The sequence below is a fragment of the Macadamia integrifolia genome, unplaced genomic scaffold (assembly GCF_013358625.1).
Source record: "Macadamia integrifolia cultivar HAES 741 unplaced genomic scaffold, SCU_Mint_v3 scaffold429, whole genome shotgun sequence".
In the NCBI taxonomy this organism is placed as follows: Eukaryota; Viridiplantae; Streptophyta; class Magnoliopsida; order Proteales; family Proteaceae; genus Macadamia; species Macadamia integrifolia.
In genome coordinates, this window is record NW_024870326.1 from 14,588 (window position 1) to 32,542 (window position 17,955).

The 17,955-nt window shown below is 37.1% G+C and overlaps 1 protein-coding gene across 2 annotated transcripts in view; it reads left to right on the forward strand.

The window, feature by feature from the left end:
* The window catches only part of LOC122068580 (callose synthase 3-like), a 34,608-nt gene that overhangs the window by 7,288 nt on the left and 9,365 nt on the right, over positions 1 to 17,955 (forward strand). For both annotated transcript variants that reach the window (XM_042632438.1, XM_042632440.1), the window contains exons 15-33: positions 250 to 369; positions 478 to 595; positions 3,963 to 4,297; positions 4,442 to 4,494; positions 4,584 to 4,644; positions 5,162 to 5,243; positions 5,313 to 5,362; positions 5,449 to 5,535; positions 10,216 to 10,353; positions 10,447 to 10,541; positions 10,859 to 10,943; positions 11,026 to 11,186; positions 11,377 to 11,500; positions 11,602 to 11,699; positions 11,915 to 12,050; positions 12,146 to 12,297; positions 17,438 to 17,547; positions 17,628 to 17,744; positions 17,871 to 17,939. In XM_042632438.1, coding sequence (XP_042488372.1) covers positions 250 to 369; positions 478 to 595; positions 3,963 to 4,297; positions 4,442 to 4,494; positions 4,584 to 4,644; positions 5,162 to 5,243; positions 5,313 to 5,362; positions 5,449 to 5,535; positions 10,216 to 10,353; positions 10,447 to 10,541; positions 10,859 to 10,943; positions 11,026 to 11,186; positions 11,377 to 11,500; positions 11,602 to 11,699; positions 11,915 to 12,050; positions 12,146 to 12,297; positions 17,438 to 17,547; positions 17,628 to 17,744; positions 17,871 to 17,939 — 2,191 coding nt within the window. The remainder of the gene's footprint in view (positions 1 to 249; positions 370 to 477; positions 596 to 3,962; positions 4,298 to 4,441; positions 4,495 to 4,583; positions 4,645 to 5,161; positions 5,244 to 5,312; positions 5,363 to 5,448; positions 5,536 to 10,215; positions 10,354 to 10,446; positions 10,542 to 10,858; positions 10,944 to 11,025; positions 11,187 to 11,376; positions 11,501 to 11,601; positions 11,700 to 11,914; positions 12,051 to 12,145; positions 12,298 to 17,437; positions 17,548 to 17,627; positions 17,745 to 17,870; positions 17,940 to 17,955) is intronic.

The following is a 17,955-nucleotide window of genomic DNA, read 5'->3' on the forward strand; positions in this document are numbered from 1 at the left end:
ATTTTTTTTTTTTTTGGGGGGGTGGGGAAGGGGGCTAAATTGAGTTGGTAGGTTAAGAATTATGAGATTTGTATAAAAAGTTGAAGTTCCTCTTGAAATATTCAAAATATTGCTTTTCAATCATGATTACTAAGTTTTCACCTTACTGACGTTGGAAGTTAATTTGAAATAAATTGGTTTCTGTGGAGATTGTTATGATTTTGATGGTGGTTTATGATAGTGCATTTTATCATGCGTCCTTATATTCAGGAGAGCACGCCAACCAGAGATCGGTGGGTTGGCAAAGTTAATTTTGTTGAGATACGCTCATTTTGGCATATCTTCAGAAGCTTTGATAGGATGTGGAGTTTTTTTATCTTGTGTTTACAGGTATCCTTTTTTCTTCTCTTTTCTTTCTCTCTCTCTCTCTCTTTTTGGGGGGGGGGTGTAATTTTATCCGAATGTGTGGTCACGCTAACATTCAGTGTTCTTGTTAAGGCTATGATAATTGTTGCCTGGAATGGATCGGGGCAACCAAGCTCGATCTTTGATGCTGTTGTTTTCAAAAAGGTGCTTAGTGTCTTCATTACAGCTGCAATCTTGAAGCTTGGGCAAGGTAGATTAGCTAGTGATTGTAGTTGCTGTCATCACTTTGTTAGTGTAATGAATTTCATTAATGCTTCAGTATTCTTATTTTTTGTTATCATTTCCTTATGTATTATATTAGTTTGTAAAACTGATGTGTGAGAGAGAGAGAGAGAGAGAGAGAGTTGCTAGTTGCTACACAAGGCATCAATCATCTTGAGTTGTTGAGTAAAAGTAAGAGAAATTTCAAACATTTTGAGCGAAATTTCAACCATTTCAAGCAAAATTTGACCACTTCAAGCAATATTTGACCATTTCAGTCATTTTGTTAAAATTTTGACCAAAACCGTGTTAACTTGTCATCGGCTCATCGCTGATGATTTTGAACAGAGATAAATCGTCGGTTGAACTGAAATTTCGAATTATGGGTCTATGGTCTATACTACTGAAGCTAGTACCTGCAAAAGGAGAATGAGATGGAAAGAGTGTACAATTTTCTCACTAGGCTAAACCTGGATTATAATCAAATCCACATTCAGGTTCTTGGCTGCAATAAATCCCCTACTTTTGTTAAAGCTTACAATTTGGTCCAATATAGGAACGCTATTTGCTATGTTATGATGTCTATTATTGCACCTACTAGCTCTGCACTGGTTACTACTCAAGTGGATCTTAGCATCACCAATAAATTGGCTGTTAATTGTGATGATAGTGGCATCCCTGTCACACTAGAGAAACTTGTTGAAGCTTTATGATCGTCCTAAAGGGGGGGAGTGATGGGAAACAGGGGTCTTCTCGCCCTCATGCTCATTTGTTTGAATTTACTGATGGTTCTTCCTCTGCTATGGTCTCTCATTTTTCTTCAAAACAGATGGTAGCTCTTCAGCATATGATGACACAGCTTAGTTCAACACCTCCTACCATTGCTTCTTCCACTACAGTAACTTCTCACCTCGCCACTCAGGTACCTTTTAAGTTTCCTCTCCTTCTAGTCCATCATGGCTCCTTGATTCAGGGGCCTCTGTGATCATATATGACTAGCTCCTCGGACATGTTCCGTACCTATCTTCCTTGTTTGGATAAGGACCAGGTCCGAGTTGCTGATGGGTGTTTGTCTGCTGTCTTTGGTAAAGTTTATGTTTCCTACTCTCATACCATTTCTTTATCCTCTATTCTCCATGTTCCTAAACTCTGGTCCAATTTACTTTCCATTTATCATCTCACTATTGATCTTAACTGTCGTGTTCACTTTTCTTCTACACACTGTGTCTTTTAAGATCTGGCAACGGGAGCAACAATTGGATATGGTTGGGTATGTGATGGGCTGTATTGCTTGGATCTGGCTATCAGTGTGTCATCTTTCCTAGTTTTAGCTCATACTCTCCGTGTTTTAAGTCATTTATTTCCATCTTTAATAAAACATTGTACTATGGACAAGTTTTCCTGCGATATTTGTGAACTTTCTAAGCACACCAAGTCTCCTTATTTTTCTGGTGATAATAAAATTACTTAATTACTATTTCTTTCTCTTTCATTCATTCGGATATATGGGGACCTTCTAATTGCTAGGGGTGGATTGAGATGGTTTATTACATTTATTCGTAATTGTACTCGGTTGACTTGAGTTTATCCTCTCCAGTTTAAGTTTGAGGCTCTCTCTTGTTTTTGTCTTTTCGTACTATGATCAAGGCCTAGTTCAGTGCCCACATTCAGATTTTTAGGTGAGATAATGGGGTTGAATGGTTTGTTCCTTTAGTACCTTGATGAACACGTTATTTTGTCTCGAACATCCTATGTTTGCACTCTTGAGAAAAATGGTATCCAAGAGAGAAAGAATGGACATCTCCTTGAGATCACTTGCTCCTTGATGTTTACCACCCGTAGTTATCAAGGCAACCAAGGCTTTTGATGTACTGCCTAATTTCCTTGGCGATTAGGTGGCTGCAAGGCGTTGCCTTGATGAACAAACCTTTCTAGTATTCTTTTTATATAACCTTTTTATTTGGCACAAATTGCATATTAAAAATTATATATATCTACGTATATGCTAAATAAATATTAAAGAATATTACCGATGAAATATATTCACTAGAAAAACAAATCAACAAATTGAATAAAATCAAAAATCATTAAGTACATCAAGTAATCAAAATGAACATTAAGCCACATCAAGTCGTCAAAAATCAACATTTAGAAAATGTTCTTCTCTAATAAGTTTGACTGGTCAAATGATTTTATTTTTACATGAGACTTTTTGTATTAGGTATAGCCGTATAGCACAAAACCAGCTTTCCAACAAGTGTAAGATTACTTAAATCTGAGTTGTAATGGCAAAGTTATATTTCGGTTAAATTTATTTTAAAATGCGTGAATGCTCTTAAAATCGCTTGAATGAAAATAATTTTATGGACATCAGTACAAAAGATTATTTTACCATAATTTTATTTTTTAGCAATGTTTTTACCCTGATAAGATTTATGAAATTTTCAGAATTAAGAAAAACCCCAACATTTGAAAGTTGAGAATCGCCCCTACAACGAAAAAATCAGTTTTTGTTCTTAGACTTGGGGGTTAACGTTTTATCCTTTTGGAATTTAATTTTTAAACTAGTTTTATTGGATTCAAAGAGGGGGTACTTGCTTATTTATGAATAATATCTTAAGTAAATATAAAACATTTACTTGAATGAAATTTGGCATAAATAAGTGCCAAAACAGAAGGCGACAATCGCCTAGGTCCCAGGAAAACCGCCTAAGCGACACCTTGATAACTAGGTTATCACCTAAGTTCCCCAATTATAAAAAGCATCGGCCTCTGTCATCTTTGACAAGCCAAATCATTCTCTCCATTATTCTTCTTAATAATATCAATTGAATGATCCTAAATTTGTTCATGTTTGAGGTGGTATGACCATGTTCAAAGGAAACCTGAGGATGCCCCAGAAAAGAGTGATCTGATTCAGATTGAGGGAGCTAAAAGAGCTAGGGGGAGGCCTAAAATGAGCATAGACAAAGTGGCGAGGAAGGACATGCATAGTCTTGGTCTTGCCGCAAGTATGACCTTGGATAGAGCCTATTGGAGGGCAAGGAACCATGTTGCCGACCCCATGTAGTTAAGACTCTTCTGACTTGTTGGGCTGTTCTTCTGTCCTCTTACTCTCATCTTTATATTCTCACCCTTATTATCTCTTCTCTCATCATGATGTTTGGCCTTTTTTTTTTTTTTTTGGATCCATTTGGCCCACCCATTAAGTTGGGATTAAGGCTGAGATTGTTGTTGTTGCTTCTAAATTTGTTCAAATCTCTAAATGGTTTGCAATTTTATTTTATTATTATTCCCATTCTTTTGGTTCATAAGAAGCCTTGTTATTTGATTAATTGAAATTTTCACTTTTGCAGCTGTCATGGATGTAATCCTCAGCTGGAAAGCAATGCGGAGCATGTCATCCCGAGTAAAGCTAAGATATATCTTAAAGGTTGTTTCAGCAGCTGCATGGGTGATTGTTTTACCGGTGACTTACGCTTACACTTGGGAGAATCCTCCTGGGTTTGCACAAATTATAAAGAATTGGTTTGGAAATGGTGGAAAGTCAACTTCTTTATATATCTTGGCCATTGTCTTATACCTGTCGCCAAATATGCTGGCAGCGTTTTTTTTTGTGTTCCCCTTCGTTCGGAGGTTTCTTGAAAGGTCAAACAATAAAATTTTGATGCTCGTGATGTGGTGGTCTCAGGTATGCAGAAACATGGCTATTTGGCATATATATTTCTAATTATTTCTTATGGATCTCCTTTCAGTGTGTACGTGTTCGTGAACTACAGGATTTTTAGATGTTTGACTGGTACTTATTTACATTACCTCTTGTTAATGTCTGCAGCCTCGGCTTTATGTTGGAAGGGGAATGCACGAGAGTACTTTGTCACTGTTCAAGTAAGAAAGCAGCTTTTGGAATGGTTTCATGAGTAGAATTGATGTTTCTTGTTTTTGACTGATGTATCTGTTATTCTTGTCATGCTCAGGTACTCCATGTTCTGGGTTCTACTTATAATAACAAAGATCACATTCAGTTACTATATAGAGGTAGTGGTCATATGTATTGAAAATGTGTGAAATTACATTTCTGACGCTATATACACAAACTAATTCTATATTTGAGAAGTATCCAAAAATAATGATTGAAGCTTTTGTAGGGAGATTCTTCTTTTTTTACTTCATGCTAAATATATTGCTGGGGAGCTCTCAGTGAAATTTCCCCCCTTTTTTTAAGGAGCATAAGCTTCAGTGCCGTTGCACAATATCTACTGTGCTTTGAAGTAATCAAGTAATTAATTTTCATAAATATGGTGAAAAATGTATCACTTATTTTTCACATTTTCTGGGTTTAAATGAATTGGCATAAACTAATCATGCTAATCATTTGTGTCTGATGAATCTCTGTTGCATAGATAACCATTATTTTTCTGTGCAGCATATCCTAGTGGGGATAAATATATTTGTTACAAATGCCTCTGGCCATGAGCTTATCTGTGGCATCTTCTGGTGAGACTATAGTTATCTAACTTTCTTATGCCTGTTTTTTGCCTTTTTCACGTTGCAGATAAAGCCTCTTGTGGGTCCAACAAAAACTATCATGCAAGTTCATATAACAACTTTCAAATGGCATGAGTTTTTTCCTCGAGGTAATCAAGTAGTTTCCCAAGTTACTTTAGTTAAAGAATTCTTGTAACATGGTCATTTTCTATTTGCAGCCAGGAGCAACATTGGTGTTGTAATTTCACTCTGGGCTCCTATTATTCTTGTATGTTTTGTGGTTGTCAAGATTTTTTGATCTGTCATTGTTTTTCGTCACTTTCCTATTGGTACTAATTTAAAAATTCTTTCCAGGTATACTTTATGGACACCCAGATTTGGTACGCTATTTTCTCTACATTTTTTGGAGGTATCTATGGGGCATTTCGTCGTCTTGGAGAGGTCTGTCGCCTAATTTGTTAGCTCCTTTCTGGTGTTAGTCTTTTGCTGTTTGCGTCCATATTAGCCGTGTAAACTCTTAATGCCTATTCAACTCACAGAAGGAGTTTTTCCTTCTCATTTGTTTTGGGCAGTGTATGGTTATGCAAATTTGCCAAAAAATAAGTCCTGATTTCGCTTCTGTATGTTACACTATCAAAGCATAAAACGACAGCATTCACACAAGTAGAAAACATGGAGGAAGAAGAGAGAAAGAAGAAGATGAGGGAAGGGCTCACTGTTGGAGTAGAATACCCAACCATGAGCAGTGTATATCTTATATAATAAAGTTATAAACAATACAATGACAAATCTGCCCCTACTTATCTTATCTATCCATAAGACATGACATAACATACAACACCATGACATGACACCTGCGGTATGACAATTTTACCCCTTATTTCTAACACTGTACTCATCTCATTTATTCTTTCTGAAATATTTCCTATGCTGTATTTATGGTCTTCAAATTTTAATCACCTGCGCAAAATGATAAAATTCTGAAATAATTGGCCATTTGTTGGCATTGAGTCACTAGATTCGTTCTCATATTTTAGAAAATGGATGGAATGAACTGCATGGTCTCCCAATTATAATTTTCTTCATTGAACAAAGAATAGTGCATTGTAATGGGGTGGTTGGGAGAGGTTGGAGAAAGATTGTAGAAGACTGGAGGCAGACTTAGGTCTTGAAATCATATGATTTTAATAGAATTTCTACTGGGTTCATGGGAGGATATTGAATGGCTGCCTTTGGGCCACCTTTCTCTTTCCCTCTGTTCACTTCTATGCTAGTGAACTCTGCCTTTGGGCCATCTTCCTCTTTTCCCTCTCTTCCCTTATAGCTAGTAGGGTTCCAAGATAGTGGGTTCCATCCCCCTTGCTCTCTGCCAGGAGGGATTTCTCTTTGGCTTATCCCTTTTGGGTTCTTTCCAAAATGTTCCCATGAAGCCTAAGTAAGCCCGATGACACCTCTTGGTCGCAAGAGGGTTATAAGAAAATATTAGAACTTAAAATAACTACCACTAAGCCTAATCTCATATCCCGTCTGCACTTACATCACTTTGCTATACCATAACTGATGCCACCGGGTTTATTGTCCACTGTTCATTAACCACTATTTTTTTTTTTGATAAGGAAGAACCTCCAAAAGTATTTCATACTACAGCAAATTCTTTAGGTTGTACATATTTTAGTTTTGCACCACATGAAATTCTTATATTACTTACATCATTTCTGGAAGAAGTGGTCGGATGGTGGGTTTCGGGAGCTTCTGTCAGCCTAGGTCTTTATGTTAACCAACATGATCTTTTATATGATGATGATCAATATGACCAAAATTCTGTGTAGTATATCAAACAATTCCACCGAAATTATGTAATTACTTTATGCCAATGGAATTTCAAGTTGACTTTGCTTCTGAAATGGAAATATTTAACTATATGTTCGTTGACATACATCCGAATTGGGTACCTTTCCCTTGTTTCATTCTGCTTCTACCAACAACCCTAAAACCTCAAGAAGGCAAACCTGGCTTAAGATATATATCCTGTCCACCCTATTTTGTCAACCCTTTCATGGCTCATTTCTCAAGCCTATGCTAACCCATGTATTATTTTCCAAGTTAGTTCTTCCAAAAATTGGCTTTCTCCTATTTCATTCTACTTTAACCCAACAATCCTAAAACTTGTGCCAATGGATGCCAGTGTTGTAACCTGGCAGTCACAAGGGAGGGGTGAATCAATGAATCCAATTTCCTTTCCTTGATCTGATATTCTGATGTGTATCAACACGTGTCAATCCATGTAAGAACTGTAGGTGCAAACAAACAGTCGTATGCACACTCAACCTCTCATAGGCACTTCCAAATGTGCACACCCATTCCACATACCACGCACTTCTAAGCAGTACAATAGAAAGAGAACCACTATCACAACATAGGAAATTTATGAGGTTCGGCAAGATGCTACGTCCTAGGAGTAGTGCATGTAAAGGCTTCGTATCTACTAACAAATTCAACTAATTTTTGCACCTACAACTGGAGCATCCACTCCCAGGTTTGCTTAGAATACAACCACGAAGGCACACACTGTGCAAATACAAAAAGCAGCACCCACTGCAAGGGAGCACCCACCCCCGATGTCTAGCACCCACTAAACACCTACAACAGAGCAATAATGATAGAGATGGGCTTATAGCAGTTGCCCTACAATGTTCCACAAGATAGAACAGGTATTATGCAGATACACCTATGCCTAGCATACATGTATGTTCACATACAATTATGTCAAATGATTATAGGGTTAGAAAAGCTTATGACCAGCTGTCTGTGATATTCTGATAATCTGAGAAGAATCTGAGACCCTCCACTGATCACTGGAATCTCAACTTCACCTCTAAAGGGAAACTTAGTTCTTCAAGTGTCCACTGACCTATTGAAATCACTCACAAGCACCCTTTCCTTGTTTTCTAGTTCTTCAATGCAGAAGACTTCCACAAAAACCTTTCCTCTTTTCCCCTTTTCTTTTCTTCTTGCATTAGCTTCCAATGAGTTAGCATTCAGGCAAAACCACCAACATAAGTCTCCATTAATGGACATTGAACAACCTCCCCCAAGCAACAAATCAAATTCAATGGCTTACCAACCAAAGGAGTAATTTCACTCACAAAACCGTGGTTTCTTCTCCTCTAAACTTCCAATGGATATAGCATGAAAAAACAGAGAGAAAACAACTTTAACAGACCATTTTGGCCTTGGGAATCAAAACTTTTGCCCATTTGAAGTTGGGCCAATGAGAAAGGGGCATTAGAATCTCCAAGGCAGCGTGGGGTACGCTGGTGCCGTGGAGCACGATGGCACGGCTAACAGCCGTCTGATATGATCTCAAAAAGTGTGAGCAAAGGCAGTTGTAGGATTAGGATAATGGTATCCTGGCCGCAAAATCAGGATTAGTGCTGATGCAGGACTGACTCAACACCAAGTGCTGACATCACAATTAGAACCGTTATCGATTTATCATTGGTCGATGCAGAAGAATTGAGAGGTGCCGTTAGATCTGTCGCTGAAGTTGGGAAGGCATGAGAACCCTTGGATCAGCGCCTGACACTATTGATCAATGGCATTGTGCCGATGGGAATCTCCAGCGCATGCGCACACGCGCGTGCCTAGCACTTAAGCAGGGAGTGATTCAGTGAAGCGTAGGGCAGAATCGATTATGCATCTCACCCATGAGAAAGGTTGTGGAGGCATCTTCAGTGTTTGTGTCAGCGCAAATTTTCACGAACCCTTGGATGGGCACCTGAGGTACATGGCTGACTCTGATCCTTAGATCTAGGATATTCCAAGTTCTTTTTAATTGCAATAGACCCTTTCGATCCAAGAAATGAATGCTGAAAGTCCCTTTTGACCAAAATAAGTATACTGAAGACCCCCTTTGACCAGAACTTTCATAAATCTCACAAAATCCCCTCAGTCCATTAAAAAAAAAATGCTGAAAAATACCTTTGTACACTGAGATCTAATTTCATTTTAGGTTTTGGAGTTTCCGTACCAGTTTCGCAGAAAAGTCCATAACTCCCTCATATGGATTCAGATTGAGCTGAAACAAAAAGGGTATGGACCGTGAATTGAAGCTCTACAAACTCCCAGAACAAACCATCATCAGACTCAGCCAAGTAAAAAGACCAAAATGCCCCTGAACATTATGGAAGCTGTAACTTTTTAATCTGATATCAGAACCGGCAAAACTGGGTGCATTAGAAAGTTCTTTTTATGCTCGCAAGATCCATGCGGATCTGTCTTCCAAAAAAATTATCTTTAATGCTGAAAATGCCCCCTAGTGGAATTAAGCCAAAAATGCTAGTTTTGGGCTCGGAAATCTGCATCACCTACCATGGATGAGCTAAACCACTCAAACACCATCACACACTACTGACATCTCATCAGAGAGACCAAACTTGTCACATCATCACAATTGCCCATGTCAGCACTGCCATGTGGCCGAGGCTGCCAACAAGGGCAACCAGAATCCAGAAACAACAGTTAGTACCCGTGTATTTGTTGCTTGATTTCCTCATTTCTAACAAATTAAAAAAATAAAAATTTAGGTGTTTAAGCCTCAACCTTCCACAATCCCTTTGAATATGTAATTGTCACCAAAATGGTTTGGTGAATAAGTCAAAAATTGGGACAGGGTGCCATAGAATAAGGACTTTCAGTTGCTTCAATTGAAATCTTGCATTTATGTTTGGGTTTTGTATTGCTTTGGCCATACCAGAGGAACAAATTTTGGTGGAATGTTTCACGACTATAAGCAAAATATTATGCTTTTATCCTACACTGCATTATCAGTTGACCTTCACATTGTGGATATCTTCTGTATCTCATGATATAATCATGTGATTTTCAGCTCAATTCTACATTGCCATGTATCAAGGGATTGCTTTTGAAATTGTTATAAGAAATCATTCTTGTTTAGAAGACTGTGACCTTTAAATTTTTTTTTTTTTGGTGGGGTGGGGTGTGTGGGTAAGGCCCTGTGCATGCTTTTGAATCCATTTCTTGGGTATAATTAGTTCTGTGATGTTCTACATTGGTTTTATCTTTATGTTAGACCTCTGCTAAACCCTTAACCTATTCCAGATTCGAACTTTAGGAATGCTAAGATCCAGATTTCAATCATTGCCGGGTGCTTTTAATGCCTCCTTGATTCCAGTGGAGAAGAGTGAAACACCTAAGAGGAAAGGGCTGAAGGCTACTTTATGTCGGAAATTTGCTGAGGTGCTCAAGGCCATTTTATCTCAGAAATCAAGCTGTGTTGAGTTTTTTTTTTTTTCTCAAGTGGCTTTGCTGAACTTTACACTGTTTTTTCAGATCGCTCCTAATAAAGAGAAGGAGAGAGCAAAATTTGCACAGTTGTGGAACCAAATCATAGAAAGTTTCAGAGAGGAAGATCTGATCAGTAACAGGTACTGTTGCTCGGAAATATTTATGTAACTCAATACCCTTTGTTTGTATTTTTTAACTTCAGACTAGTTGAACTTAAAATTGCTGATGGATATAACCTTATTGGAAGACTGAGAAATTATTTGTTTCATACTTTTTACATTTCTGTCAAATTTCAGGGTAAATAGATTTGTTGCTAGAACATATTTCTGTAACTTGATAACCTTTTTATGTACTTCTTAATTTGAGACTATCTGAAACAAAAACAGTTGACCCATGTAACCTTGCTCTGAAATTAGAGAAATATTTGTTTGAATGCTAATTTTGTTTGAAATTTCAGGGAAAAAGATTTGTTGCTTGTTCCATATTGGGCTGACTGTGATTTGCATCTTATACAATGGCCTCCATTCTTACTTGCTAGCAAGGTCTGTATTTACTTATAACAGTTTACACTACTGACGCTGTGAAAACAATCCTTTAAGTCTTCCTTTCTTTATGTGCTGTTAGATCCCAATTGCATTAGATATGGCTAAAGATAGCAATGGGAAGGATCGTGAGTTGAGGAAAAGACTAGATGCAGACAACTATATGAATTGTGCAGTTTGTGAGTGCTATGGTTCATTTAGAAATATTATCAGCTATCTTGTCCAAGGGGACCAAGAAAAAAAGTAAGGTTCAATCTCGCCCCTTCAAAGTTTTCCTTTTGGATTTTAATTTCTATCCCATTTTATAGAACAAAAAGGTCATTTCTGCCTTGAACTTTATCATATTCCTTGTCTGGCAAGGATTATGTTTTAGGTTTCACCTTGATGTATTCTGATATTCTTGTTAATACCATACTATGATGCTACTCTCCAGTGTTATTGATGTTATATTCTCTGAAGTTGACAAGAACATAGAAGCTGATACTCTTATAAGTAAATTGAAGATGAGTGCACTCCCAACCTTATATGGACATTTTGTTAAGCTTATCGAGTATTTGGTAAATATTCTTAATGGTTTCCATAATTCCATTCTCCTTGTAAACAATATCCGAATATCGACTCGATAAGGTATGCTGATTGAATAATTCACTTTTTACAGCAAAACAATAAAGATGAAGATAGGGAAAAGGTAGTAATTTGCTTCCAGGACATGCTGGAGGTTGTTACAAGAGACATAATGGAGGACCAAATTTCTAGGTAAATGATTTTTGTGTTGACTGTCTTCTAAAGTATGTTAAAATTTAGATTGTTTGTTCAATTTCTTTGCCAATTTCCTCATCATGTTGGATGAGTTGATTGTTTGATTGTGGGGACCCATCTTCTGGAAGTCGTGAACGATCTGTTAATTATAGTTTCCGTTTGGAAAGCCAACCCTTGATTTCTGTTCTTATGTGGTTGTTACTTTTCTTTAGTTTCCAAGAACCAAGCCATAGTGGATCTTATGGGAGGCAGGAAGGGATGACACCCCATGATCAACAAAAACAGTTATTTGCTTCACCTGGAGCTATCAGGTTCCCAATTGAAGACACTGAAGCTTGGAAAGAGAAGGTAATATATATATATATATATATTAGATAATTTTGTTTGTTGTCTGCCTATAAATGGTGTCTCTCCACAATTTTTGAACATGTTTCTCTTTGCAGATTAAAAGACTTCATCTATTACTCACAGTGAAGGAGTCTGCAATGGATGTACCAGTCAACTTAGAAGCAAGAAGGCGGATTTCTTTCTTCTCAAATTCCTTGTTTATGGACATGCCTCCAGCACCCAAAGTTCGCCATATGCTTTCATTCTCGTAAGATATTCACATCAAATTATCTTCTTTAGATTCTTGTCAAGTTAAAAGCTACACATGACAAGTTTGTTGCATGAATTGACTGTGTTCATGGTTGTTGTGTGCTAGAGCTTAGATTTATTGATTCTTTTGGATCCAAATGTAGAATTAAGAGTCACTAGTTGAGGCACAGCTGGGAGGCGTTCTAGTTGTCTTACCATTTCTACCACTTGGATTGGTCATTTGGTCATTTTGACTGTTGGATATCTGGGAAATCCCACGGATATGCGACATACAAATTTGGTGGTATTTCAACTATATCCGATCTTGTTTGGGGCTTCCCTCCCCCCTTTCCCCCTTACAGTTGACTTTTTACATGATTTTAAAACATCATTGTGACATAAGACGTTATTTGCTTGGACTAATTAATCCATAACTGGATGATGAGGTCAACATGTTTGAAATTCGAGTGTCTCGCTGTCTGCAGACTCAGCCTCATGGTAGATAAAAAGAGGGCTAGAAGGTTTTCAGTCTGAGGCTCAGTTGAATCCCTGCTATGGATCATTGGTATTCAATTTGAATGAACGTAGCTAAATATGAATGCTTGTTTCTCCTCATTTTTTTTTTAGCAGGGGGTTGTATTTGGATAAATTATAATGAACTATAGTCCTATAAACACAATTATTTATTTTAATGAACAACAACAATTCAGCCTTTTCTCAAGTAAATGGTGCCGGCTAGATAGATCTAGGAAAAACACACACACACACACACACATCCCACTTACAAGCGATTGGCCACATGAATCTTTGCCTTCCAAACCACTCTGTTAGCGGTCATACTAGAGTCCAAACCTAGCTTCTGCATGTCTTTCCTTATAACCTCATCTAAGCCTCTAAGATCGTTTTAGGTCTGCCTCTAGCTCTTTTAGCTCCTTCCATTCAGATCTGATCACTCCTTACTAGTGCGTCCCAAGGCCTCCGTTGAACATGGTCATACCACCTTAAACAATATTCTCAAAGCTTGTCCTAAATCGGGGCAATCCCTAAATCAGCTCTAACCCGGTCATTCCTTACCCTATCTCTCCTAGTTTTGTCGCACATCCATCTCAAAATCCTCATCTCTGCAACACCCAGCTTATCTATGTTACGCTTCTTGACTGCGCAACATTTTGCACCATACATCATAGATGGTCTTATGATAGTTTTGTAGAATTTTCCTTTAAGCTTTAGAGGAATCCTTTAATCACACAGCACTCTAGATGCACCTCTCCACTTCATCCATCATACCTTAATTCTATTAGAACCATCATCTTTTATATCCCCTTCTTTGTTTATGGTTGACCCCAAATATCTAAAACAATCACTTTGCGGTATCTCTCCCCCTTCGAGTTTCAGTACTTCGTTAGTTGTCCTTATGTGACTAAAGTTACACACCATATGTTCCATCTTTGTTCGACTTATCTTAAGATTTCTCAACTCTAGAGTAGATCTTCATAACTCCAACTTGTCTTTAATCCCTGCTATTATTTCATCTATTAGAATAATATCATTTGCAAATAGAATACACCATGGAACCTCCACTTGAATGTTCTCGGTTAACTCGTCTATAATGAGTGTAAACAGATCAGGACTTAAAGTTGATTCTTGATATAACCCGATTGTAATCGGGAACTCATTACCTTGACCTAACACTGTTCTCACACTAGTCACCACGCCCTTATACATATCTTTAATTATATCCGCATATCTTCTCAACACCCTTCTCTTCTCCAAAACTTGCCATATTAACTCCATTGGAACTTTGTCATAGGCTTTCTCTAGGCTGATGAAATACCAATGGAGATTCTTCTTATAGGCTCTATATTTTTCCATGAGCATCTGTAGTAGGAAAATGGCTTCTGTCGTGGATCTAGCTAGCATAAATCCAATTGATTTTCTGAAATATGAGTTTCCCTTCTTAGGTTGGCCTCGATAACCTTCTCCCATAATTTCAGGGTAAGTCACATTAGTTTTATACCTCTATAGTTATTGTAACTCTGGATATCACTTTTATTTTTGTAGATTGGAACTACAATACTTCTCCTCCACTCATCTGGCATTTTTCTTGTGCTCATAATCTTGTTAAACAGCTTGGCCAGCCATGCTACTCCGCACGGTCCCAAGCTCTTCTACACTTCAATAAGGATCTCATCCAGTCCAGGTGTTTTACCTATTTTCATCTTACTTAGGACTTCTTTACTCGGTCTCTTCCACTCTTCATACTTATCTATTTATTTTATGAAAAACAACACAAGTCAAGTTGGGGGGACTCATTAAAAAAAAAAAAAAAAAAAAAAAAAAAAGATAATTTAGGGTATTATGAATGCTTGGGGAGGGAAGGGGATAGGGAAAAGAGTCACTAGAGGTAGAGAATCAGATTTATTATAGGAAAGGATGTGGATGAGAGAATCATAGAAGATAAGGTATAAGGGAGGAGAAAGGGTGGAGACAAGTAGAGGTTGAGTGGGAGGGAGAGATTTTAGGAGTTGGAATTGGTGATGGTTAGGGAGCGAGAGGGAAGAGGGCGTCTACTGTGTGTTGAGAAATAAACAAAAATAGTTGATGAAGGACGTACTAGAAAAGTGGGAGAGGGCATTGAGAGAGTGCAGAGAGAAAAAGAGTTTAAGTTGGAAAAAGAAAACAGGTTAAAAAATAGAAAAGCGGTAGAGAGGACAAAGAGGGAGAGAGGAAAAAAGTAGAAAAATAAGTATAATTTGGAAAAAGCAACCAAAACAAAAGATGAGATAACAGAATGTAGAAGAGAAAAGAAATGGGTACATGAGAGGAGGGGAGTAAAAAGGATAGGAAAAGAGATGAAAAGTCATGGCAAAAGAGAGAAACACGGGGCCGGGGGGAGGGGAATCAATTGGAGTAAAGAAAAAGAAAGAGTGTTGGTATGTGTTGATATACATTGTTTTAGGCTTGTAGCTCTTGCTTAACAGCTTGAGCTTTTGGAATAAGCAGTTGTAATGGTATCAGAGCCCGGAGGTCAAGTATTCAGTACCTGATAAGTATTTGTTACAGGGAGAAAAATAGAATTAAAGCTTGATAGATATGATGTAGTAAAATGGAAAAAATCAAACTCATCTCTGGTTGACTTACTTGATTGATGCTGAAAGTAATTAATTCCTGAACCTTTAAGAAATTATGTTCAGAATGTGGTATGTTTTGGTTAATTAGTAGCTCAAAAAATATCCCTAAACCAACAGTGGCTTCATAACTGGTACTTGAAAGAAGTTAACAGAGCTCCACCACATAAAACCAATCCAATCTTGACCCTATTGACCAAATGGAAATAAAGAAGAAGTTTTCTCTTCATTTGAAATTGGAATATCTGAAAGATCAAGTCTGGTTCAATTTTGGGTCATGCAACAATGGTGGAGGTTGAGGATACCAAATGTGAAGAAATATTATGCCGGTTGCAAAGAACTGACTTACTGCAACTGATAAGAACTAAACCAGAACTAGAACTTGATTTGGAATTTTACATCAGACGTATTTGAGATGGTTTGTTTTGCAGAAGCAAATGCAGGATCAAACAGACGGCATTAACAGAAATTTTAAAATTCATAACAATCACTCAGAATTGTAATGAACAATTTTGCGAGATTCCAGACAGTGAAGTTAGCATTCAATTCTCAACGAAAAGAGAGAAGAGATCTGCAGTAAAACTATTAACAGAGCATCAAATTGAATATTTTAACTTTAAGGAACAGACCAGATCTGAGTTAATTGAAGGCTTGTTTCAATAGAGGCTTGCCCTAACTTTGTTTGAAGATGAAAATATAAGCATAACTAGAAGCATCAATGGTTTCCCATCAAGAAAAAACTGTAAATGAAAAGCCTAGCATAACCACCCTCATTTCTCCTTTTTTCCATGTTTATTTCAATCTTGTTTGATTTAAATCACTAGTTCTTTTCTTTTTCCAGCATAAAACTTCTAGTTCTACTTTAGAAATGTCCAAACTACTTTAGAAATTCCTAAACCTAGGTGACACCATATGACTCGACCTATTTTTCCCAACCAACTTTTATACTCTATGCTTGGTTAGCCAGGCCCATATTAAGGTGCAGTACATAATATTCCCTGTCAAAAAAGAAAACAATAGAAAAGCATATGTATAGTTCCACAGTTCTATGCATCTGGATTAAAGGCATTCTTTATTTTATTTTATTTTATTTTTTTTGTTTCTTGTTTTTTGTTTTTTGGGGGCGGGATTTGGTGGGAGGGGATGTTTAAGAACTTCTTTTAAATGGGAAAAAAAAAATTGGGTTGCATTGGGTTCTTGTAGATTTTTTCTAGCTTCTAACAGTTTCCATTCTTTCATTTACTTAAATATCTAAGTATAATGATTAAGATTTATATCTAGTGGGGATTTCATTATTCTGACATAATTTGAACACTGCTAAAGCATTACTTTACTATTTATATAAAATTGGTTTTGGGAATGTTGGAATGATAGTTCTTATCTCACATCAGTATCACTACATGCATCTCTTAAAAGGCATCTTATGCTTTTATATGGTGCCATATAATCACCTGTATCAATGTGACCGTGCTTTAAGTTATTTTAATCTAAAAATAGATGCTACTAATTCCCTACAATATAAGCTAATATAACAGGCTTCCAGATTTTTATCCACGAAGGCTTACTGAGCTAATAAAATCTTCAATCATAAGCAATGTAAAATAGATTCAATAAGGAATCTGTGAACTGACTTAAGTTTTTTTCCAACTTTGAGATATACACTTTTAGCTGAATCTTCCGGACTCTGACCTGCGTAGAATTATACACTGTTTCTGCACAGTCATTCGTACAACCTTTTGATTTGATGTGAGAGTGATCCTGTTCAATCATTGCACATCTGTAAATCCAACCCAACTCACAAGTCCAGTTGTTTTCATGAAAAAAAATATCTGGGAACTCGGCCAATTTTGCATCAATCATCAGGGTATTGTTGCTTTCTAGGACATGAGTATTTGCTAGTTTGGCAACAATCTGTCTTTGCATTTATTCTTTGTGTTTCTGTTCCATATTTTGCATAGTCGCCTTTGCTTATGATTGTTGAATTTATTCTTTGGGTGAGATATATCCCCTAAAATAATGTATTTTGTGTAGTGTTTTGACTCCTTACTACGTAGAGGATGTTCTTTTTTCGATAAGAAACCTTGAAGAAGAGAATGAAGATTGTGTTTCTATTCTTTTCTACTTGCAGAAAATATATCCAGGTTTGTTTTCAGCCATAAAATATTAACCTAATGCATTTTGACACAAATTTTCTTGTATATAATGACTATATGGATTTCAGATGAATGGACAAACTTTCAAGAGCGGGTTGGACATGAGGATGTCAAAGGGAATCCAGAACTTGAAGAAGAACTTCGCCTTTGGGCATCATATAGAGGCCAAACTTTGAGTAGAACAGGTATGAATGTGAAGTTTGTGCGAACATAAGTTACCCCCTACCCCAGTGTCATAAAACTGAATAAACTTACTCTGGACTGCTTATTTTGACTTTATGTAATTTATTGATGAATTTTCCCCATTCCAGTGAGAGGCATGATGTATTACCGCAAAGCTTTGGAACTTCAGGCCTTCCTTGATATGGCTAAAGATGACGGTGCTTGTTACTGGAC